Genomic DNA, 25,279 nt, shown 5'->3' with positions numbered 1-25,279 from the left:
TCTTCTGGAGCCCTTAAGAAAGCTTAAGATTTGGATTCCAACTGCTCCCTTGTAAGGGCATGGCATGACTTTGGGCCTTGGTCTGAAAACACCTTTCGCCCAGTACTCCTAAAACAAAGGGCTGAACTCTGTGTGAGCCCTTTATTTTGCACAGAGTGATGGTAGTAACATGTTGACATAATCACTTGAGGAATTTGTTTACAGGCTAACATGGAATCCCACCCATGACCCATTCCTTCAGGTGCCCCAAGTTTTGAGACTTCAGATGCCAAGTCTTTGGTTAGGAGGAATTTTCTGGAGAAGGACTGAGGCCCCCCTTCCATCAGCACCATCTGACAGATGACTCCTATCAGTTTATAACTAAGACACGAATCCCACTGCCTGCTGCATCACCCTCCTGCTCCTCGCTAGCACTGCCTCTAAGGGAGGGCAGAGGGAGGGCATCTGGGCAGGAGGCTCCGCTGGTGATGATTCTTTTAAGGCGTAATTACTACTTCCCCTTGGGAATCTTGAGCAACATTCTACATATTTCATCAAGGACGACACCCAAATTCCACCCACTTCCCACTTTACCTCATTTAAAAAATAAGCAGTTCTCTCACACATCCGGTCGTTGAGTGAAATATGTTGTGTCTCACTGGCTCAGCCTTCTACTCATTCGCTTGTGCCGTTTCCTGTACTTGGAAGGGCGTCTCCCAGGCAACCTTCAGTCACCACCTACTAAAATGCAGACCATCTTTGAAAGCTCAGATCAAGCCCACTCCTTCACAGAGCTCTTCTTAATCACCTTGCTAGAAGAGTTCTCCCCCAACCCAGACTCTCAGAGTAGTTGGTTTACGTCAGTCTCACAGCCCTCGGCACAACCACCCTGGGCTGAAGTCATCCGCGTGCATGTCTGACGTCAATGGAGCAAAGGCTCCTTCGGGGATTCAAATCCTCTCTCATAGATCCCTGTCTGCTCGATACACCTGGCTCGGTCCTCTGGACCAAGCGCTCTCCCAGTGAACCAGGAAACATTCTTCAAAGGTCTGGTCAACACAAGAACAAAAATGGGCAACAGAGGGGACAGTAAGCTCCCTTCAAGTGAGCCTGGATGATCTGAGATGGGGGCAACCACACGATTGCATCTCTGCCACCACTGTATCATCAGTTATTGGGTTCCTCTGCTCATTCTACAACCTCCAGCCCGGAGCCCAAGCCGTCTTCCAAGACTGATGTGGGGATAGTGGGAGGCACCTGTTTAAAGGAGTTCACACAAAACCTACGCAGGTACTGAAACAACCTGTGGGTGTGAGTGCAGCACTGCTGTCAGAACTCTGGAGAAATCAGGAGCGACAGAAGACCAGAGACTGAAGACACTGCCCTATTTCCCAAAGGCGAAGTAAAGTAGATTCTAGAAACTCCAGAATGCTGAGTTTACTGTAAAACTCTGGCAAAATCTGTAATAATATAGATGGTAACCATTTTGACCCCTAACAATGGCTGGTTTCTTTTCAACTCTTGATTCAATGCAGTGTCATACCAAACTAACTTCCTTTCCTTTTTTGATAGGCTTACTGGATCAACCAACCCAGGAAATAGTAAAACAATAGTTGATAGTTTAAAGTGACCAGGGGGGTGGACTGAGCACACCACCACCTTGAAGATAACAGCTAACACTTGCATAGTTTATTCTGTGCTAGACCTGGTGCTGAGGGCTTTGTACATATTTAATCTATTTAATCCTCATAATGACCCCAGAATATAGGTACTATCATGCCCACTTGGGCAGCTGAGAAAACTGAGGCAGAGTTAAAGCAATTTGTCTAAAGGTCATGCAGCGAGGATGACAACCAGGCAACGTGGCCGCCAAGTGTGCCTTTCCATGAATGGCAATGTTGCCAGAGGGGAAATGGGAAGGCTCCCTTTGCCATACAGGTTGAGCGAGCTTGCCCACTTGTCCACTTCTGGGCAGGAGAGGGAAAGTAGCATGGGAACACAGCTGGCCTTGCTCCACCCCGTGACCCACTCCCTTCTCTGAGGGCAAGAGGTTGACTTTCTGATTGCCAAGACTGGGAGATGCAACTGAGCACACTTTTTGGGCCTGGAAAGGTCATCAGGGCAGAATCTGCGCTTCAAGGGGAGCTTGTAGTTTAAGTGGGTAAATTCCAGGACTGATATTCAAAATATTTTAATAACCAGTTCATCACCAGACCAACAACCAGGGCGGAGGCAGCCATGAATCCCTGGTGTGCTAGTGCCAGCCCCGGTAAGTTTACCTCAACAGGGTTATTAGCCAGGGTAGTTACAGAGCCCTACGGTGGTCTCAGCTTCGCCGATCCAGGTTTTCAGGAAGAGAGGACCTATTTTGATTTCCATTAGTCTGATTTCTATGTCTTGTTTTTTTCAATTGTTCTGGACTTAGTGGGGAAAGACAAGGATATGAATGATCACTACCAAACCCCCAACGGGCTGCTACACTTTTCAGATAGTATCCCAAATACTAAATGCAGTTTCAGATGACATTTTTAAGATGATACTGACAAACCAGAAGGCACTCAAAAGCTGGGATGATCAAGCCTACACTGGGAACTGGGTGGTATGAAGTTGATGGAAGGAAGAGGGGCCATTCATGTCACTGTTCCCACTGTGGGTGTGGATAGACCTGTAAGGCAGACTAGGGGGAGCCAGGATCTAGGACATGAAATGGTCTTTGGCAAAGAAAGTGATAAAGCTTTGGAAGCAAGGTAGGACCCCATTACTCTAGAGTCGGGGTCAGCAAGCATGGCCATAGGCCTTCTGTTCTGCATCAAGTTTTACTGGAACCCAGCGACGCCCATCCATTTACATATCGTCTATGGCTGCTTTTGCACTCCACAGCACAGTCGGCACAGTTGCAAGTAGACCATATGGCCTGCAAAGCCTAAAATATATACTATCTGGCTCTTTACAGAAAAATGTGCAGAGCTCTGGTCTAGACCTAGGAAAGTAGCTCTAACAGCCTCCGGGAGTGTGGGAGTGCGGGAAAGGACCAGGGGAAGGGAGGAAAATAAAGGAGTGTGCTTAGAGCTGAGGGCTTTAGTGGGGCAACCTGGAAAAGGCAGGAAGGAGAGAATTAGGGGGGACCCACCACTATGCCTTACTCCTCATGTGAGCTGAGCTACAATACAACCTTTCAAACTGAATTATTTACATCTGTTTGGGTGAGTTCCTAGACAGTGAGGAATGTGGATTTCCCTCCAATCTTTCAGAATTGGCAGCACGTAGACACTGTAAAACGCAAGCACAGGTCATCAAAAATGTTTTAATGATTAATGTTTAGACATTATTTAACAGTGTGGGTATATCCAGATGAGCGAAAGCACACTCTGATAGTACACTATTGAATGTTCTAGTTTTTGTATTGGAATATGCGAAGACATTCGCAAACTAGTACCTAGAAGGACATACATTTACAAACATACACATTCTAGATTTGATAAGGTAAATGTAAACAGATGCTGTGACTCCTTCCACACAGACAACCCACAAAAGACTAATAAGAGAACCAGTCGGCTCCCTATGATACGAATGTGCAAAATTAAAGCATGATAAACTGGTATTTGCATAAATATCAAAACAATTAGTTTATACATTGTCAATGACCTTCTAAGATGTGTCATGAGTGGTTCAATGAATGTGTCCCCCCCACAATGGAGAAGGTATTCAGAGACTAAACTCCAACACTTTAAAATGACACACAAAATAGTCTTCATCTGTTTGACCACTGCCCTCAAGGGTGCAAGACATGATTTTAAGATAAGCAGTCTATCGTTTTGAGATAAGCGTTTCTAAACAAATCTTCAGATTCTAAGCAGAAAAGATGACAGGTGCTATTAGACTGACGTTAAATAAATGATCTCCATCCAATTTCTTATGCTGTAGCTATCTGTTTAACTTTACCTTAAATTTTTTTTAAGGTCCTTCCCCTCCCCTCTTTGTTAATTTTGGTAAGCTAGGCACATTTTAAAAGGAAGTTTGCGTCAAAACAGATAGCAGTAATCAATCCAAATTTAGACCCTGGCCACCAGTTCCCCATTGCTCATCTATGGGACTCTGTCAAACGGTAAATATTCAGTCATCTCTCTTGAAAAGTACACATCCTCTCTCTCAGGAGTGGAAAGCAAAGTGGGCTTTGCTTTCCATATAAAAACACTTAGTACTTTACAAATTAAAAATGACCTACTCATCCTATACACTTCCTAAAATCTTGAAGACAAAGAATATATATTTAAGTTTCAAGACTGCTTTAGAGCCCCCCCTACTTTTTTTTTGTACATTATTAATAGTGGCACTCAAAATAAAAAAATAAGATCTGTTAAAAAGTTAAACTGACTGTTCCACTAGATTTGAGGCTTGCCTGATTTAAAGCCAATATTACAAAACCGAAGGTGCCGTTTCTGACTTCACACGTACAAGCCACTTGAAATTACGTGTCACATGTTCGTTTCACAAATCGCCGTCTTTGACTTTTCTAAACAGAGCTATTAAAAACGAATAGAAATTTGAAACATACCCTAATTTAAACTAAAAAGCTTTGGGCCCTGCTTTTTAAATTTTAAGGCATGTGTGTTTCTCTACTGTAACAACGTTGTACAAATTTACAATCACATGCATGATCTACAGTAAAAAAAAAAAGTTTGGAGTACAGTGTTTTTAAATTGTGAATCACAATTCAGCACCTATCATGTTATAACTAATAAGGCAACAGCAGTGTCGTATACTACAATAACGCTCCCTCCAGAGTCTAGCGCAGGGGTCGGAGAGAGTCCAGAAATATTAAAAATCTTATGCCTACTTGTATAATTGGTGTACGTTTTCTAAGGGTTTGAACTGATGAAAGAGGCCCCACACGAATCTCACTGTAGGCCTAGTTACAGCAGCTGTTCACGAGCGTCGGGCACAACTCATACTGTGCTTACAATCAGAAAAAGTGATTTGGAGGTTTGCAACTCTGCAACTTCAATCCTTCCGCTGCTTCCTCAGCTTCACATTGTTCTCCAGGGAGGAAAAGCTGGTGGTGTGTCCATTCACGGCGGCCACCGACCCGTTCTGGTGCTCCCTGAGGCGCTCTTTCCTCCGAGAGGCGCTCTTCTTGTTGTAGGTCTGAAACGCACGAGGGGAGAGGGGAGCCATGTGACCCGGGAGCTCTGTGGGGACCGCATCCCTAACTCAAGAAGCAAACTCTCAACGAGTGACTGCCGTAGTCAAGCAACCACAAAAATGATTCTTGCCACTGGTTTCCCTCTTCCACTTTTTGAGGCTTAGCCTGGGGTAAGTTCACTGAGTCATGGGCTGCAAACATAAATGCTATTTTAAAAATTACATAGAAAATCCAATGACGCTTTACGTGGCTTTGCCCTTTCAGTGTCTGGATGGCAGAGGACAGGGGTTATGTGGCCAAACTGGTTTCTCCCACTTGGTGCCACCTCTCCCATCACTCAACATTGCTTGTCTGCAAAATTAGCTTGTCACTGCAGCAACTATCTCGACCCTGCGTACCAAGTGCTCTGCTGCTATCTGAGCAGTTAAAACAAGTGTGATTTCAGTTTCGTCACGGCCTATCCTGTAACCTCCCCTACACCTGGTGAATGCCAAGTGTGGCATAAACCATGAGCCCAGCAGTATATGAACTCAACTCAAACATGCCAGGCCCAGGGGTGGGTGATGAATGGCGCAGGCGGGCAGAGGGAAACATGGCTGAGCCCCAGGTGGCTGCTCGACACGACCAGGCTTCCCTGCGTCTGCCTCCGTCTGCCCACCCTTGTTCCTGACTCAGTGTGCCTGCTCTGGAGCCAGGCACTGCAGGAACACGTCATCCAAGGGGGACAGGAGGCAGGGGAATCAGCAGTGGCCACACAGTGGTCAGGATCCACCGGAGATAATCTGCCCTAAATGGACCTTTCTGGGAGGAGAAACCTATCGTCCATCACCCACTTGGGAATGAACTGAGCCCCCAGACCTGAGAAACGGATGTGTAAGGAAAGTGGGACCAACAGGCGGATTTCTCCCTACAGCAGAGGACCGTGATGGAAATTTCTTCCGACATTTGATTTAGCCACGAAGTTCAGGGCAGCGCAGCTGTGAGACTTTGGATTGAAATCTCCTGTCGCACATCTGCAGAAGCCAGAGAGAAGCAATGCGGGAGCCTGTGGAACAGTTCTGCTTTTCCTACACGAATCCAAGCTTCCCTTGCTAAAGATCTAGAACTCTGAGGGTCTAGGACAGGCGGAGCATCTCCTCTGCTGGCAGTAACCCGGCCCCCTCCTGAAAGCAGGGCCGCCCCGTGACTGAATTAGAGCCCAGCGCCCACCACACCACGGGGGCCCCACACATCCCCCTTAAGGGAAGGGATGGGGCCTTTGCTGAAAAGTTCCAAAATCCCAATTTCCATAGAAGAAGGAGATTTACCTGAATGTAGAAGTTTGTGAAGAGAGCAATCAGAGAAATCATGTATCCAATCTGGAAATACAACCAACCGAGAGGGAACGTACACGGCCAGATGACCCCGCAGCTGGTCTGGATGATTGTCAGCACAAACTGAAGCTGGTGAAGAGAGGGGACACAGCTGAGCAGCGCAGTCACGGCCCACAGCCGAGACGAGACGCCCTGCCCGGCAGGCTCCCTACCCAGCATCCCCCGAGTCTGAATTCACTTATGAACCTCTCTAGGCGCAGAAGCCATTTCATGAACACGATGCATACACTAAATTTATTCTTACCTACATATACGTCTGTGTTTATCTTATATTCTCTTCCTCCTCTTCCGAGCTACTTAAACCATCTTCTCTAAATTTCAGGGAACAATCAACAACACTGTATGGTAGATTTGAAAGTTGCTAAGAGCGTAGATCTTACAGGTTCTCATCACAAGAAAAGAAAGTTCTAACGGTGTATGGTGATGGATGTTAACTAAACTTACTGTCCTAATCATCTTGCAGTATACACATATATCAAATCCTTATGTTATACACTTTGAACTTACACAATGCTATATGTCAATTATATCTCAATGAAGCAGGGGGAAAAGAAAACTTGTGAGAACAAAAGACACACACAAAAACTTCAGGGACAGTATATAGAGGCAAGTTTTCTTTTTTTCTTAATTTTTTTTAAGGGAGGAAGGAAGGGTGTGGGGTCTTATGTTACAGGGAACCATGATGTCTCTGTGGGATGCTCAGTTCTGCTGGACATTGTTACTATTCCTTATCCATGTATCTTTTTGGTTTGGTTAAGGCTGGTGAACAGATTTAAACTCTTACTGGGATACAACGCCAAGTCCATAGACAATTTCTGCCGAGTAAATCTTGAAAAGCAGGTGGAACTGCTTGGAGAAACGGGGAAAAGGTGTTAAAGTAGGGTGTGGCTACTGGAGGGTGCATCTTGAAGAGGACTAACAGCAGAGGGCTGGGTTCTGCCCAGCTCCCAGTATTTCTACATAGAGAACTGGGTTTTTCCTTTTCTTCTCTCTTTTCAGGTAAGTCCTTTAGGCTGAGAAATGATTAGGAGTGATGCTTAAGAGAAATCTACACAAACTGGTGGAATCTTCCACCTCAAGGGCAGAGCCCGATGGAAGCCTGACCTGCCCAGTCTGTTCTGCTCCATCCTGCCTTGGCAGAGCCACAGCGGTGTGCTCACCCCATCTGTGCATCGCCTCTCCTCAAGTGAACGAGGAGGTCAGAGACAATTATCCTTCCTCGCAGGTGGCGTGAGAAAAGTTAACAAGGACTGTACAGCAGCTGGCGAGAGGCGATAATGAAATGTCAAACCCGTAAGTAGCTTAGAAGAGCTTCTCAGATTTTTTCTCTAGATTGCTATTTTTAAATACTGAAAACTCACAACTGACTAAGAGGATCTGAATCAGCTGGGTTTCTTTGGAAAAATGTATTCATAAGCCAAGGCCGGGGCTAAAGGTTTAATGTCTGAACCCCCCAGTTGGCTGCCTTTGGCCTACTGCCTCAGTGGCCTCCTCTATAAGATGGGGATGATACCACGAAATCAGGCTATTGGGACAACTCATGCAAAACCGCTTACTCAGCGTGAGCACCCGGCACAGTCAACTCAACAAACGTCAGTGTTTAATGTTACTCATAACAGTGTTAATGATTAGGTCATGAAAGGATTCATGAGTGGGAGCAACAGGGATCTATAATGTCCTCACATCTGGGGAAAGCTTAAGAGAAGTGGGGTGAGAAATAACCACCGAGTGCCAATAGTTGCTGGGCAGGCCTTGAGAAGGGGCTGTCACCTGAAGCACAGGTGCCATTCTCACCCACAGGCGCTCTGCTACATGGGGGTGGAAGGCTCGCGCAGCGCCTGCCTTAGCAGACATCCTTACTAACAAGCTATGAGCGCCTGGACTCGCCACCCTCCAGCTCCTGCTGAAGCCCCTGGGAACATAGACAGTCTCCTCTTTGGACTTTGACTATAATTTAAAAACCTGCACACACGTGCTTCGAGCACAAACTAAGAACAAAGGACTGAACTTGAAGTCATGAAACTAGATTCTAGCCCGCCGTGGGCACCTCAACTAGCTGTACACCCATGGGCACAGTTTCTCCATCAGTTAACATTAAGAGAATTCCCTGCTCTGCCCACTTCTAGGAGGTTAATTGGATCAATGGGAAAGGGTGGGAAAGGCACATTAGACGCTATTAAGCAACAACAATAAAGCCGGGAAGGCAGCAGAGCATCCCAGGAAGAAGTCTGTGCCCCCCAGGCTCCAAGTCCTGGGGGAAGAGGCTGAGTCACTCACCAGCTGCCCCTGAGTGATGTACTTCTTCCACCAAAGGTACGGACGCATGGAGGGGATGGACGACAGACCATAGTACGAGTACATGAGGACATGGATGAAGCTGTTCAGTGTGGCACCAAAATAAGCTGCAGGAACAGACGGGATTGGGGGCACGATGCATCAGTGTTTTATACATAACAGGTAAAAAAAAAAAAAAAGACTCTTTTTAAATCCAATAAAAAGATGATTTTGAACAGAGGCTGGAAACCCCGCAGTACTGGCAAGCACTGCATGGACCTGTAGTCAGAATTCAATTCCCGCTGGGCAGGCAGCCATCTAACACAGGAGTCAGGGGACCACCTGCCCCACTGTGGCACTGAAGGCTTTGCTGTCAGAGCCACCCGCTTTTCTTTACATGCCCTAGGGCCTCAGGCCGCTGAGTGGATGGCTCAGGGAAGACAGCCAATGGCCAAGATGCTCAAAGCCGGCTGTGTCTACACATTTGCTGAGGTTTGGAGAGGCCTTTGAGGTCACCTCCTAATTAATCCCCAGGACTGCAGGCCTGAGGCCATCTATTTTTATTAATAATACAGTCCAGAGTCCAGTTCCTTAGAGACAAAAGGCTCCTCTTTTATCAAATGATTTTTAATTTCTAGTAGGACCACCAGTTCTTTTTTTAGACTCTCTGGCCTCCTCTCCAACAGCAGGCAAGCAAACAAAGCTATGTGGCTTTTCCACGTGCAGTCAGATGTACACATGGCTGGGGATGAAGACGGAGTTTCTACTCTGGGCTGTGACCATCACTGGCTGTGCAACCCCAGATAAGTGACAGCCATTCTCTGGTTGTTTCTCAAGGGCTGGGGGGGGCTAGTTAAAATCTGTCATCCTACAGGTTCTTTGAAAATGTGAAGCACTCTTCAAATGGGAGGAGGCGCTGTTTCTATTAGAAGGTTAGGTCAGTTAATGCTCAGCCATGAGGTGTGATGCTGGAGGAAAATCACCAGGGAGAGAGGGAGGGAGGGAGGGTCCTGGAGGCCCCAGCCCTGCCCACACTTCTACCGGCTCAGTTTTCTCCCAAACTGAGAGGGGCTGTGTATGGCAAGTGCTTTCTAGTTCTAAAATGCTGTGACTGTGTGCATCCCGGTGGGCCGAGTTACCAAGGGCGTGCTACCCTAGGAAAAAACATAGGTGACCAGACCCAAAGGTTCTCAGTCAAACTCGTCTGGGTCAGACGGCAGGAATTTTGGGACATTTGTTAGAACTCCCAAGCTGAACGTGAAGGTAATGACAATCTCTGAAATTTTTAAGAGACTTCAGAGCACGAGCTTTAGAAAAACCACACACGTCCTTAGAGAATTCACTTCAAATTGTGGTGCCTGTCATGGAAGACAGCCTGCTAAGCGTGCTTCACGGACCACAGAGGGTCACTATGTTAGATACAAGCGGCCTTCCTAAGGCACCCATCAGCGACTGCTGCACTGTCATCTGCCTTGTTCTCTGGGGCTCACTCAGTGGTGTCATTCCCTCTTCCTGGCCTGTTCCTGTCAGTCAAACACCTTCCAAATTGCGGAGAAACAAGAATGAGAAATAATCTGGAACAGCTGCCCTCGATGAGGGACGATGACACCCCTATTTCTTAATAGGCCCCAGGTTGGGAATCTGGTACTTCCCTCATCTTGCCACATCAGCAACAGGACAGTTTAGTAACAGGATAGTTAGTTACTAAACTAGAAAAGGGTTTTGTCACCTCATTGAGTGCACAAGCCACACAAACTGTCACTACAGCCACTGGGACACAAGGTTCAAGGCTTGACCCAGAAGGTGACAGAAACAGCACTGCTTCTCAAAGCTTTTGTTTCAATTCATCAGAGCCCCACACCTCATCCCCAATCCCCCCCACCCCGCCGAGGGCTTACAGTGGCCACAGGGGACCCAGTTCATGACAAACCACCAGATGTTCAGCATGGTGGCGTGGTGGTAGACGTGCAGGACCGTGATCTGGTGGTTGTTCTTGCGCAAGATGAAGAAGAAGGTGTCCATGAACTCGATGAGTTTGGAGAAGTAGTACCACCAGAGGACTTCGATAATCTGAAGGGAAGGCATCGTCAGTGTCTCTGGAGGACCACCTCGCACGCGCTTCACTGACATCCCACAATACCCCACGTCCACTCGGAGAAGCCCGAGTGGCACCCAGCTCCTCAAGTCCTGCAGCAGTGGGGAGCTGTGGTCACTCCGTGAGGGCCTCTGACCGAAGAGCAGGATGCGGGACAGCAGGGAGGGTGGAAATGACAAGAGGGAAGGTTTTAAAAGGGCCACTGCCATCCTTCAAGATGAAGAACGGGAGGCTCAGAGTTCAAAACCCTGAAGTCTGCCTATTTCCCTCGGAAGGAGCCTGCAGAGCATCACACAGAAGAACCGCCAGAGAGGCGCCTCCGATCTCAGGTGCGGGCGTGGGGCAGGTGACAGGACACGGGGCAAAGAAGAAAAGGAACGAGAACTCCCAGCGTCAGGTCCCCGCCCAAGGGAATATGTCAAATGGCGCTCTAAGGAAACGACTGTCCGTGCTGAGCCTAGACCAGGAGGCTTTTATTTAAAAAATACAAAACACTCAAGAGTGGAGGTCGGAACCTACAGACCACTACTCGGGGGCGCTCAGAGACAGGAAGGACGCCTTTAAGAGATCATTCTTCAATCCTGTTCATATAATATAGCATTAACACTGATACAAGCATGCAACTGTTTTTCCTGGAAACCTAACAGGACTGACTTTTGCAGAGAGGGAAATTTTAGTTTCCCATTTTGTACTTTTCATGTTGTTCCAATTTTCAGACCATGCACGCATACTGCTTTCTTAAATTCTTTTAAAACTGTTAACACGGATCACCTGGACAGTGAGGTGATGAGCCATTTCATCTTTTGTACAATTTATTTAAAAAAAAAAAACTACTTAAAAAAAGACAATACCTTCATATCTGCTTCTCCCGCGCTGCGTGTGCCTTGACAGAAGTAGTTGTAATTGTTTTCCCATACTCCTGTCACTAACTAAAAAAGGAAAACAGGAAAAAGGAGAAAGCCAATCACCAACAATATCAGAACCAGCAAAGCCCTATGCAGTCAAACCCTATGCATTAGCGCAGAATCCGTGCAAACCGCCCTGGGGCTGTGCTGAGGCCATTTGCTCTGAGGAAGAAACACAATGCTGGGGAGGTGGACGAAGGGGAGTTTAGTGACGTGAGCCTCAATTTCACAGGGATGGGCGTGCTTACAGATGAAGGGGTGGTCTGGGAGTCACTCTTTTACAAGCTGCCTCTCCCCAAGACCCTCAAGTCCCTCGGCTATCACCACTGCCCTGTCAATTCCAGGGCCCTGGCCCACTCCATCACAGGCTCCCATCCTGCCCCCAGCGGTCTCACTGGGGGAATCACACGTCACAGTCAGGCTTTCCCTGGGCCAGCGCTTCTCAAACGTGAGCGTGCAGCACCAGAATCACCTTAAAAGCACCTTAAAACACGCGTCACTGGGGCGTTTCAGATCTAGGAGGTCTGGGGTGGGGTCCCAGAATGCCCACCTCTAACAAGTTCCCGGGTGGCACTGCTGGTCTAGAGATGGCACTTGGAGAACCGCGGCTGTAAACCTGGAGATAATGTAGTCCCACCTCATCATCATTATTTCCTATTGCTGTGTCAACCCCGGGATCCATGAATTTGACCTCTGCAGGCTGAAGGAATCGTGCCCATGCCTCAGAATTCACCTGCAGCAGAGTAAGCACTGTGGGGTGACAGGAAGGACCCCAGTACCGAGTGCAGGCTCTAGGTTACAGACCTGCAGTCACCAGCTCGCTGTGATGGTCTCAGTTTCCTCCCATGCACACAGTGAGGACACCTGGCCACCGGAGACCTAAGGCCCGCTCTCACAGTGCAGGGAGAAGGCTGAATTTGACCATCCTGTGCATGTCCACGCTGTGCACCATGTTCTGGCCAACACCTACAGGATGCTGCTCTTTGTGCATGTACTGTCAACTGCAGCTGATTCCTCCTGATGCCTGGGGTGACCTTGAGTTTTCCTGGCGACTTCCCTGCTGGTGGTCAAGTGGTGGCACGTGGGGAGAAATCTGAGGTGGCCCGCCTTGTGCCTGATCTCATCTGGCTACCCGACACAAGGACCTGGCCACTGGGTCTCAAAATGTGGTTCTCAAAGTGTTCCCCAACCCAGCTGCATTAGCATCATGTGGAAACTTGTAAGACATGCAAACTCTTGAGCCAGAATCAAAACTAAGAGTGGACCGTCAAGGCAGGGCCTCAGAGTCCAGGATCACAGATCCTTTGAGAATCTAACACTGTGGTTTACAAAGTGTGGTCCTCGAGCCAGCAGCATCAGCAGCACCCAGGAATTTGTCAGAAATACAAAACCTCGGGCTCTACCCCAGACCCAATGAACGAGAAATTTCTGGGCGTGAAGTCTAGTGGTGTGAAACAGGTCGTTTCACAGGTGACTGTGACACAGCTGAAGTTTGAGAATCATGGCTTTAAGCTGTGGTTCTCATTCCAGCTGGACAAGAGGATCACCTGGGGAGCTTTTAAAACTTACTAAAGCTTGGCCTTCCCCCAGACGATTAAACCGGAGTCTTCAGGGGCCTTTCACCCAGCTCTAATGTGCACCCAGGAGTGGGAACCACTGGCTTCAGGCTCTCAGCTCAAATCAACAGTTGGCCTACCAGTGCCGCCAGGAAGATGGCACTGAGCCTCAGGCCTCAAGAGCCTCCGGCTGCCCGCACACTGTCCTTGACCACAGTTTAGTTGGGGGAGCGACACAGATGCCCTCAGGGGGCATCAGGGGATCACAACACTTCCACCCAGACTCACTCAAAAAGCGATGCCACAGTGGGTGTGTCACCGACTAGTCACCCAAGGAACTCAAAGGTGGGTTTGGATATTTTAACTGTTTCTCCAGATTATTCTTTTTCCTTTTGTTATGTTAAGGAGATGCAATCACCAACCACCCTGAACCAGACCAAGCCTCGCCAGAGAGCTAGGCCTATGACCTTTTCCTTATTTTTTATGCTAAGATCTCTCCAGGAGGTTTGGCCTCATTACCATCACCTGCAGGGTATGTGGAAGCATGTTTTCCAACTGAGCCTGCGAAAGCGAATACCACCTCTCCCTTCTGAATATTCATTCTCCATCCGAAATAAATGTCCCTGCTTCCCCTTGTTCGGGGTTGCCATAACTTTGGAAATGATTCTGCGTGCTCTCCTATTTGCTGCAAATATACTTTACTTTGTGAGACGGCTGGGTGGAGAGTCTGATTTAACTCACCCGGAGGGAACCCACTTGGGTTTCAGTAACAGGTGCGGCCCCCACACTCACACTCAACACCCTACTCAGAATCTGATTCCTCTTCTATTAACTTCCTTTTATTTTCCTTCTGCTTTGTTACCTTCTACACATTAAAAAAGCATTAAGAGTTAACAGGTTTTCACGGCCCAAGACCAGCACAGGGATTCAGACTACACTGGAGGTGGGGCATCAGCTTATGATGAAAAGAACCCTGGATCAGGGAGCACAAGATGGGGGGCCGGGGCTAGACAGACAACTATCTCCATCAGGGTCCAGCACCTGAGACAAGCCAGCTGATTCCCTAGGCCTTGGTGGTTTTTACTCTAAGAGCATGAGGTTGGACTCAATTACCTTGAAAGATTCAGTTCTCATTTGCTACAATTTCTAGGTTAAGACTTTCTGAAAACACACAAACTGTACTACACTGTCTTTGAAAGACCAGAACCCACACGACATTCATTAGAAGGTATGTTAGGTGTCTGGTCTTATACGACTCTGTAAAGTCACAGCCAGGAAAGCACACACAGGCAGCCCTATCAGAAGTGCCGAGCATTAAGGTCCACAGCCCAAGTCCCAGGTGGAGTTGGCGGGGAGCACATGCTGGCCTGTGCGTCCTCAGGAGACCGGGGTGGAGAGAAGGAAAGAAGGAAGCGCTGCCCTTTCTTCTACCCCTCGAGGGACCGGATGAATTACGTTCTGTGGCTGGAGGGCACAGAGAGGGAACTGATGGTTCTTGATGAAATTCTCACAGGACGACCGCAAATGAGAATAATAAGGACGACACTGCAAAGTTTCATGAAGATAAATCCGTGCAATTTAAAATATACCTTTATTTAAAACAACAGCCTTACTCGGCAAAATTAAAAATTGACTAACATGATTGTCCTTCTTAGGGATGCTTTTGAAATTGTATCACCTTATGAATCTAAAATTCTAGGACTCTCTGACACATGCCTCCTTTCTTTGAAAATGTCTTTCAGAAGGAATCCAGGCAGGATTGCCTTGACTCTTTAAGCTAATTAACCTAAAATTCTCTTTGCCCCTCCCCTCATAAATGGAAAGAAAAGTCCCTGTATACACCACCCACTGTCTTTGGAGGCTAAAGCACTCGAACCCAGGAGCTGGGTGGTGAACTTCCCAACACTGAAGCAGAAAGCAGGTACCCGATCCAGAAGCCGCTCAGTCAGCACCACTTCCCGGCCCCGAGGCCACCATCCGTCTTCTCCCTGGACAGGCTCCCCACGGGAGCTCTGCCACACACCCTGGATACTGCTGCCACTCGGGACTTCACTTCCGCTGGGGCCTCGAGCTTCTTCAAACCATTGACCTCTGTGTCAAAACTCTTCAGTGTCTCTCAGTGCCTTCAGAATGAAACCCCGAGCACTAGGCACAGTACTCGGGTGTTCACATTCTTTTACACTGCAGCTCTAAGCTGATCCCTATCTTCCCTTCCTCCCTCACCTACAGTCAGACAAGCGTGCCTTTCCTTACTCACCACACAGTGGCCAAGGGGCCAGCACAGGGCCAGGCACCAGCTAGAAGGGGGTTTGAATCCTAGCTTCCCCGCGTTTAGCTAGGGGACCTTGGGCAAGGTATCTCCATTTCTTTAGGCCTCAGTTTCCTCACTCCAACAGGATGAAAACAGTATGCTTGCCTGTTGAGGCTGCCGAGAGCAGTTAACAAGATAAAGTGTGCAATGCTTATCATCCCCAACCCGGTCCCTAGGATAAGCACGATAAACGTGAGCAACGACCATTACTCTACTCTTTTCACCTGAAATGCTCTCTGCACCCATGCACCCCCAATTCCAGCTCTTACAATCCCATCCTTCAAAGTTCAGTTGAAATTCTATTTTCTTCATGACTGCTTCCTTGAACGCTCCAGCCTGAAGTCTGTTCTCCCCCCTGTAAGCTCACCCTGCCATGACTCGTAGGTATTTGCTCATATGCTCCCTGTAAGCCCTTTGTTAACGGGTCTGTTTTAAGCTCTTCTGTCAACAATTAGAGGTGGTGACTGTGGCCCCAGTGTCCACAAAATCCAGCCCGGGGACTTGTACACAAGAGGCACCGAACAAATATTTGCTAAATTAATGACAAAGAATTCAAGGCTCTGCTTTTGTCCCCGGAATCTAGGCCTAACGTTTTATTTGCAGCCAAAAAAAACCCACTTCATTTCTGCTTGGCAAATGTCGAAACTGAAATACAAAAAAGCATTTTCATGAGGCTTGAACGTGGACGATACTCATCTGCATTCTATTCACAAGACTAAAACCAGCCCTCACCAAAGGTCATCCTGGTGACATGGAAAGTTCAATTCTCAAATATCCTTGGCTTCAGAAGGGACAGAATAATTTAACACATGAGGACCAAGTATCTGAGTTCAAGTTTATTCATCGAAGACTCATACACTGGCCAGTATCAGGGTCCTGTGGCCACTGTAGACCGCAGGCTGAGGGCCCAGGAGGCTGGATCAAGGAGAGGCACTGAAAGCAAGGGCAGGTCTCTGCCTCAGGCTTCTGGGAGCCACCAGCTTGGAGGAGGACAGGACGGTACTCCAGTGAAAAAGCAGGCCACAGGGAAGAGCCTGCCACTAACTACGCAGTTCCTGATACCACCAACTACTCCAGGAGCAACCGAGGGAGCCTTATGCACCCCACCTGGCTTTTCCGAGTAACCAAGATACAAAGAACAGCACTGCAAACCACATGTGCTTCCTCCTTCCGTGGACGAAAGCAAACTTTAATTAGGAGCAAAGCACAAGAGGAACCATAATTAAAGCCTCGCCAGCAGCTTTCTTCTCTCATCATGAGGCAAATTCAATAAGCAAAGGTAATATGCATTTTTCATTTACAGAAAATTCAGGTGAGCATCACCAGGTCTGCAAGACACAGTTCACAGAACGGATCATTTCTAATGGCAAGAGCTGGCTTTCTCATCTAACACCACATTTCACCACAAATGAGGTACAACCTTTAGCATGATCACCATTCGCGTGCCACTTTCTGGAATGCTATCACAACATCTCAAGAAACAAGGTCATAACCAGAAAAATGTCATCCTGGGTGGCCTTTATCAGTCATTCACCCCAACATCCCAAGATGTCAGAGCGACAAGATAGCCCCTTTGCAGAAGGGGCTGGCTGCTTTCAGTGAAAGAACTGAAGAACTGTGGTGTTATTACTCTCTAGGCAGAAATGGAATGAGGCAATGAGAACAGAGACTGTCTATATTGGAACTCAACTGTACCACAGGACCGAGGAACTCTGCTAAGCATCACCACTAGAAGCGTGTGGGGTTGACGTTTTCACAGCTTTGACTGTTTCTATGTGAATCCCCAAGTGTGTACTTTTTAGGCCTGGGACAAGCTCATGTTCTTAATAAAGAAACAGATGAGCAGTGACACAGGCGGCCCAAAGTCCCACAGCTTCTTGGTGCCACCGCTGGGACGAGCACCCGGGAATCCTGACGCTCAGTCCAAATGCAATTTCAAACAGCATTTCCAAGCTCCCTTGACCTTCTTTGCTTGTTTTTGAATCCTTAGTAAGATCACATTGAGACTCCTCTATCCATGAAGAATTCTGTGAAAACTAGACCTTGAGCTGTGTCTTTCTCTTCAGCAGATGTTTGGTTTAAAATTAACCATCGGCTACTCCAAAATTAAAAGCACCCATTTCCTCTAGGATTTACCTGGCCAACCTTGCCAGTGCCATTATGAAATAGGGTCAGGTCAATGCATGTGGTTTCGAATTTCAAATCTCTCATGGCCAGAGCATGAGGATGCCCATTAAGATAATGTCACACTTGCGACCTCCAGGAGTGTTTTTTCCCCCTTAGGACCAGGAACACTCTTGGGTTAGAGCTGAATGGCTGATCTTGGTTAAGTCATAAGGAGAGGCTCTATACACTAGAGAAGTCTTTAGAACAAAGCACAAAGAAACAGCTTGTCCTCAGCCCAACCTGAGGCAGGTATGTCTGGCATCCTTCCCCGAACCTAGGCCCTGCCCTCTGACGCTGGCAGTCCCTTTCTCTCCCTGAGAGGTGGCTTCTGGTAGGCTGCTTCCATGTACCCCATGAGAAACACTTAATTTCTCCTTCATGGGGGTGTTAGTGGCTGGGAGGGAAAACCTCAAGCTAAGACTTAGCATTTTGAGGTAGTACTGTACAATGGTTAGAAGCACAGACTTGACTCCCTGGTCCACCCTAGAACCTTCCCTCTGTAGAAAGGGGAGAGCAATAGTGCAATGAATATTAAATAAGGTAGGCACTATATAAGTCTTTGTTATGATTCTAGCCAAATGTTCACCAGCTCTGCTTGCAAAGCTTGAAGGCCCATGACTAGGTCTCAAGCGATGTTGCTCCTACTGTGGATGGAGCCCCAGCCAGAGCATCCTCTGCATAATTGAAAGAGACATCTGCAGCCGACCTACTCAGGCTTGCTTGGCAGACTAGGTCTGCTTTAGTTAAGGATTTGTAGAGTGACATGTTCCTTGTCACACCAGCTGCATGGCCAAGTTACCAAAGGTTTGCAGAGTCAGTTCAGAGGAGTCAGGCCTGGCTTTTGACCTACCCCAAAGCCTCCACTCTTTTGGAAGGCATCCCTGCCCCTCCCCCTGGGGGTGAGGGGGAGGGGAGGCTGTCTGGGCTGCATCCTTCTCTCCAGTTGCCCCACTGTGAGGCATTCTCTCGGGCAATGCCAGAGAAACAGAGAGGTGAGTAGCTGAGTGGGGTGCTTCCACTCCCCAAGAGAAGTTTCTTTCTGGGCAAGGAATTCCAGTTGTAAGGAATTAAGAGTGAGGAGTATTTTAGGCAATGCTCAGGCCTTTCTTACAAGTATGAATCTCACCAGATGTTTCAACTCCTCTATACTTCTGTTAAATGGGAAAAAGCAGAATAGAAAATATCTTTTTCAAAGTATATTGGTAAGCAAAATAATTTTTTAATCAAATTCAATAATCGATTGCCAGGTCTTTTAAGTATTTTTCCAAATCCTATTTTCCCACCATAACATATCTATTTTAGGAAAGCCTAAAGGCAAAGGAAAACAAGACACTTTAGAATAGAATGTTTCCAAAGCAACTGCTCTGAGGTTCTATCGAGAAGTGCAAAGCCAGAGCCCTGGGAGGGACCGCCTGCTAGGTGCCTGGGGAGAGCCATGCTCCCGCAGCATGGAGCCCACAACTGCAGAGAGGTCAGAAAGCATGAGCTCAACACCCCGCCCATCAAATGCTCACTTTCTTTCATCTTCCAAATAAAGAAGCATCAGAAATCTTCAAAAGAATATTCAAAGAAAAAATACTGACTTCTGATTCCGGCAATGCAGCAAAGTGAACAAAAGCAGAGCCAACTCCCCCACTATTAACACATACAGAAATCCTACGCCAAACACGTCAAAAAAACATCATCACTGATGCCTAACTATAAGGTGAGGTTTTTTTCCCCCCAAAAAAATTATTCAGAGAAGAGGAAGTTAGCTTACATTCAAGTTCTTTAAATATCTTTCTTTTGTTTGGGGAAGACACATTTACCTGAGATGACCCCAGCAATACCATCTGGCATGCTTACACAGGACCCCCGACAACTGTGCTGTTTTTGTTTTTAAAGAGATAAAGAAATTTAACACAGGTTTCATAATTATTCCCAGAGACATGACCTCACAGATGTACCTGAAAGAAAACTTTTTAAAGAACATTTTATCTTGTCCTTTGAGGAAGATTAGCCTTGAGCTAACATCTGCTGCCAATCCTCCTCTTTTTGCTGAGGAAGACTGGCCCTGAGGTAGCATCCCTGCCCATCTTCCTCTACTTTACATGTGGGATGCCTGCCACAGCATGGCTTGACAAGCAGTGTCATGTCCACACCTGGGATCCAAACCAGCGAACCCTGGGCCACTGAAGCAAAACGTGAGAACTTAACTGCTGTGCCACTGGGCTGGCCCTAAAGAACATTTTAAAAAGCAATACAAGCAAATGGTTAAGTTTGGAGATCACTGGCACATATCTATATCATGAAGGAGAAAAAAACCAATGTTTCCATGTCATGGAATGAAAAAAAGAATGAGCAGTGAATTTTTAGAAATAAAAGGTACACAGTTATTGGAACTAAACATGAATGAAATGGATGAAACAGATTAGACACAACTGAAAGAATGAGTGAATTAGAAGAATGCGGAAGAGAGACATCAAGATGGAAAATAAGTGAGAGAGGATATGTAAAGTCTGAGAACGTCCAACACAGGTCTAATAGGAGCTCCAGAAGGAGACAATGGAGAGAGAGGAAGAGAGCCCCCAGCCACGGAGACAATGCCTGAGTATTTTCCGAATTAATGAAACAAATCAATTCTCACATTGAAGGCACGCAAGTCCAGAACAAGATAAACAAAAACAGATGACCACCTAGGCACACTATTATTTTATTTTTAAACACAATTTTAAAAGTACCTAGAAACAAAAAAATTACTTACAAAGGAACAAAAATGGGACTGCAGCAGACTTCTCTGGAATAAATTTTCAAAGTGCTAAGGAAAAATAACTGTCAATCTAGAATGTCACGTCCTAAAATACTATTCAAGCACAGAGACAAATAAACCGATGCTCACAGAGAGGCCGCGTTCACCCTTCACTGAAAAGAACTGTTGGAAGAAGAATGATCCTCCAAAGCAAAGAATGGATTTCACAGATCAATGGTGAGCAAAGAGAATCAGTATTGATTATCATGATTGTTTAGGACCTTGGAAGAAAGTGGAACTAAACATTTGCCAACAATAATATGGAAGATGGGGATCAGAGCTGAAATATCTAAGGTCCTTGTATTGTTCAGGAGAATAGAAATAATAATTCACTTTAGACTTTATTCAGTCAAGGATGCGTCTTAAAAACTTAGGGGTAACTACTAAAATAACAGAATGAGTAACTTTTAAGTCAGTAAAATGAAAAAAAGGAAATAATATAAAAATTCAACAGAAAGCAGGAAAGGAGGGGGAAAAGGGCAAAGAAAACATATACACACACACAAAAAGGTGATATAAATTATTCCAAAATAACAGTTATTATGCTATATTAAAACAGATTAAATTTCCCCACTAAAAGACCAGAGACTGCCCAGATTCAGTCATTAAATTCCTATGTGTATACCTGGCAAAAAAATACGACTCAGACATGCACAATGGGACACATCTAAGAAAATTCAACACAACATTGTTAATGGCTAAGAACCTACATGTCCACCCAAAAAAAAAATGGATAAAATGGTATAATAAATTCTAACACTGAAATACAGAAAAGTTAAAACTAACGAGTTAAATTTCTAAGATTCAATATGGATTCATCTCAAAATATACTGCTGACTATAAAAAGCTATTTGAAAGAGGAGAAACAATATACCATTTATGTACCAAAAAAACCTGTCTCAGAATATACCATATACTGTCACATATACATACATGTATAGTAAGAAGTATAAACACATATCCAGAGCAGAAACAGATGAACTTTCGAAGAAAGTTACGCCTGGAATGGGGCTGTACTATAGATGCACTTAAGTAATGTTTCTTTTTTAAACAAAAAATTCAAGCCAATAATAAGTGTCAACATTTGTTAGGTACGTAGACACTATTTTTATGATTTTATTTTCCATATTTTGAAGTAGTTCCGAAATCAAAATTTAAAATAAAAATTGCAAAGGGAAAGAAAGAATATGTTTTGGACCTATGCCAATCCACATCCACTCATCCAGTTAGCTCTCAATCGCTGTTTTAAATCACATTTTCAACATTCTGAATGTTTGAGGGAGAGATCCCTCTCTCACACTAGTCACGTCATACAGTTCTAACTGCGGGGGAATATATACAAATACTCAAAAAACAATCTTGTTTGTAACCTGCGATTTCCCTTTGTTCAAGTCCAGCGGTGGTTCTGGCAGCTGCTTTTTCTATGCTACTGGTTCAGGATACGTCTGGTGGAGCCATACTAACAACGGGAAGAAAGAGGTGTGGAAGCGGCATTTTAATCACAGCCATCCTGTGAGCCAGCCACCTGTGTGTGGAGGTGAAGGTTGGAGGGCACATTCCCGGGCAGCCAGGAACAATGGGCAGGCCAAGGGGCTGACAAGTCTCTGCTCTGGAGCTTCAGTGCTGAGTCCTCGGTGCTCTCCTGACTTCCCAGAGGGACTGACGCTGGAGCAGAGTCCTCAAAACTGAGATGCAGATGGTCAAACCCAGGTGGGCTGAGGTCTGGAAGGAAGGTGGAGTTTATACGGGGTAGAGAAAGGTCCAAAGGAGCAAAGAGCCTGGTGTTGAGGGGGTCTGGGCAGAGCTGGGCATAATGGCAGGCGAGGACGGCTCAGCGTCCCCTCCGAGGGCAGAGCTAGCAGTGCTCTCCCTTAAAGCCGTGTGTGCCATGCAGAACTGCCCTGGCCTCCCAGCAGCTACCGATGAGCCCGGGGTCAGGGCACGGGCCTCAGGCGGGTCAACAGACACAGTCCCCTTTGGACCCCAGCAAACCAAGCACTTAGATCCTCTCTGCTTAGGGGGACAAGAAGCCAGAGGCGCGGAGGGAAGGGCAGACACGACAGTTCCACATCAGGCCAGAGCAGCTAGCTGTGTGGGAACCCCACGTGTGACCTGGTCACAAAGGAGCTGGGAGCCTTTGGGTGGGCCAGGGGAAAGAGGAGCCCAGCCTGGGTTCATACTACCTGACGAGGAAAAGCCACAATGCGGCATCAGGTAGGTGGGGATTCTCAGTCTGGGGCTGGGGACAAGGGGAAAGACGTGTGGACAGTTTGAAAAAACCATGGGGCTTCTACTCAAATAAAATACGCCCTGAATCTCAGGGGGCAGAAAGGCACACAAGATTTTTGTGTTTGCTCTGAGGACACAGTTTTCCAAAGCTGAGTAACGAATGCAAACTGAGTTGTTTCTCTTCTGTAACTTCACTTTTATTTCTGAGCCTTCAGCATTGACTGTGATCTTAGACAACACCTGATGTAACAAGTAAAAGCTAAAAGGCCTGCCGCAGAGTCCTGTACTTTCAATCTAAAACATCCCACCATTCAAGTATACTTCTCATCAGGGATTTCTGGTCTTCTTCCTGGAAATAAGCACTACGTTCACGAGAATTACAAGTAACGCCACGTCTTTTCATTTCCTTTCTACCAAGTGCATAAACCATGAACAAGTCTACATTTTTTTTATAATTTAAACTCCGTTTCACAGTTTTAAAACTGTCATTTACTTATTTTCCTTCTTCTAGGAACTTTTATGTTTCAATGACTTTCTTTTCATTTCCTCTTTCTCTCCCTTCTTTCAAGATTTCTCGTCTCCTTTAAGTGACAGTTAATTTTATTTGTATTATTAACCTACAACTCGCCAAGGCAGCTGTGAATTCATGACACAGGATTAAATAAACAAAAATATCAATGACTACATATTTATTCTTAAAATTCTTTACAGACTCAGGTATGTAGATAAGCAGGAGAGTAAACAGACTAATAACCATGACCATGCCAATAGTGTGACCACAGGCAAACGGCTCCAACTCTTGGGACATTTCTGTGAAATGAGGGGCCCAACGGGGCTCCACGGTCACCTCAGTTTGTTTTGTTGGAAAACTCAGTGACTGCTTTCCTAGGCTTTACCATTCAATGGAATATAAATACTAAGTTTAAAAAGAAAACTCAGGGGCCGGCCCCGTGGCTGAGTGGTTAAGTTCGTGCGCCCTGCTTCGGCAGCGCAGGGTTTTGCAGGTTTGGATCCTGGGTGCAGACATGGTACTGCTCACCAGGCCACGCCGAGGTGGCATCCCACACAGCACAACCACAGGCACTCAGAACGAGAACCTACAACTATGCACTAGGGGGCTTTGGGGAGAAGAATAAAAAAAAAAAAGATTGGCGACAGTTGTTAGCTCAGGTGCCAATCTTTAAAAAAATAAAAGAAAAAGAAAAATCGGTAGCTAAAAAGAAATTTAAAGCTTGAGAAAGGATATGTTTAACAGTATTACTGACAAGTTTATGAGAGTACAGGAAAAAAAGACAAAAATCAAATGTAAATATCATCTAACTTGGAGTCCTAGGGCTCATTTTCAACTCAGGGTTATCTGATGTGCGTCTATTTTTATAAACCTGATTTAATTCAAGGAATGATTGTGAAGCAGAAATGTCGTTTCCTCTTCTGTGTATTTCTTAAGTCTCCGTACTCAGTGCTCAGACACGGCTCAACATCTTCTATTGTTCTCACCAAGCTGTCAGAGGAAAATCTGAACTATCTATTACGATGTGTTTGGAACCCCCAAATTCGCTCCTATGCACATAGCAGCAATTTATACAGCAATTTCCTTCTCTTCTTTACAGAGGCTAAATTATGAAGTGATAGCTAGATCTCCAGGGCTTGAGAAACATATAAGGCAGAATCTTAAGTTCTATAGATTTAACAATCTTAAATATTTTTTTCTTTAGACTATTGCTATGCTTAATCATAACTTCTATAAAAGCTTTCTTAGGCAAATGACTCTATCATCTATCAATTATGGGAAAGGAAACAGTTCGCTCTGAAAACCTGACAGCTGGCTGCGGTTCCGTCCCTTGAACACAGAGAGACGTGCACAGTGCCGGGCCCAGGAGTCACTCCTGTGTACCGCCCCTGCCTCCAGTCCTGCCATATCCATGCTGGAGGCTAATTTAAACTGCCTTCAATCTAGAACAGGACAGAAAAAAGCAAAAAAGGAGTTGTAAGCATTTCACAGGATGTCAAGCATCAAAGAGTGATAGTAGCAGTATCTATCATTCTAATCATACAATCTCTACCTGGGCTTACGAAACACATGTGGGAGAATAAGACGCAGCTCTCGGGCAGACACACAGGGTGTCTTCCACTCGCTTACATACCCATGTGCACGCCCGCACACAACCACATGCAGACAGGAGACAGCCTGAGGCTGATGGAGAACTCATTCTTTAAACACTAATTGGAAGACTGATGTTGATTTCTCGCCTTCCCCTCCTCCCCTTATCATCTTTACTACTCCTCGGAGAATTAAAGCCACAATAAAAGGTTAAACATCTAAATAGGAGTATTTGAAAGTGTTCACTTTACGTATGGCTTAGTTCTCCACCCCAGAGAGTTAGCAACAGTTCTGCGTCATAAGCCTGAGAGGTTGTAGTCCTTCCCCTAAAAACGTACACAGATGGAGCTTACCACCGG

The 25,279-nt window shown here is 46.1% G+C and overlaps 1 protein-coding gene across 7 annotated transcripts in view; it reads right to left on the bottom strand.

Annotated features, from left to right (window-relative positions):
* Positions 1-3,263: 3,263 nt before the first annotated feature.
* The window catches only part of ELOVL5 (ELOVL fatty acid elongase 5), a 68,125-nt gene continuing 46,109 nt past the window's right edge, over positions 3,264-25,279 (bottom strand). For all 7 annotated transcript variants that reach the window (XM_014863863.3, XM_014863864.3, XM_044776874.2 and 4 more), the window contains 5 exons: positions 11,716-11,793; positions 10,668-10,839; positions 8,773-8,897; positions 6,430-6,564; positions 3,264-5,124 (listed from right to left, as the gene is read on the bottom strand). In XM_014863863.3, coding sequence (XP_014719349.1) covers positions 4,981-5,124; positions 6,430-6,564; positions 8,773-8,897; positions 10,668-10,839; positions 11,716-11,793 — 654 coding nt within the window. In that variant the 3' untranslated portion in view covers positions 3,264-4,980. The remainder of the gene's footprint in view (positions 5,125-6,429; positions 6,565-8,772; positions 8,898-10,667; positions 10,840-11,715; positions 11,794-25,279) is intronic.

This window comes from Equus asinus, chromosome 8, assembly GCF_041296235.1.
Source record: "Equus asinus isolate D_3611 breed Donkey chromosome 8, EquAss-T2T_v2, whole genome shotgun sequence".
Classification (NCBI taxonomy): Eukaryota; Metazoa; Chordata; class Mammalia; order Perissodactyla; family Equidae; genus Equus; species Equus asinus.
This window is presented reverse-complemented; position numbering and strand designations above follow the sequence as displayed.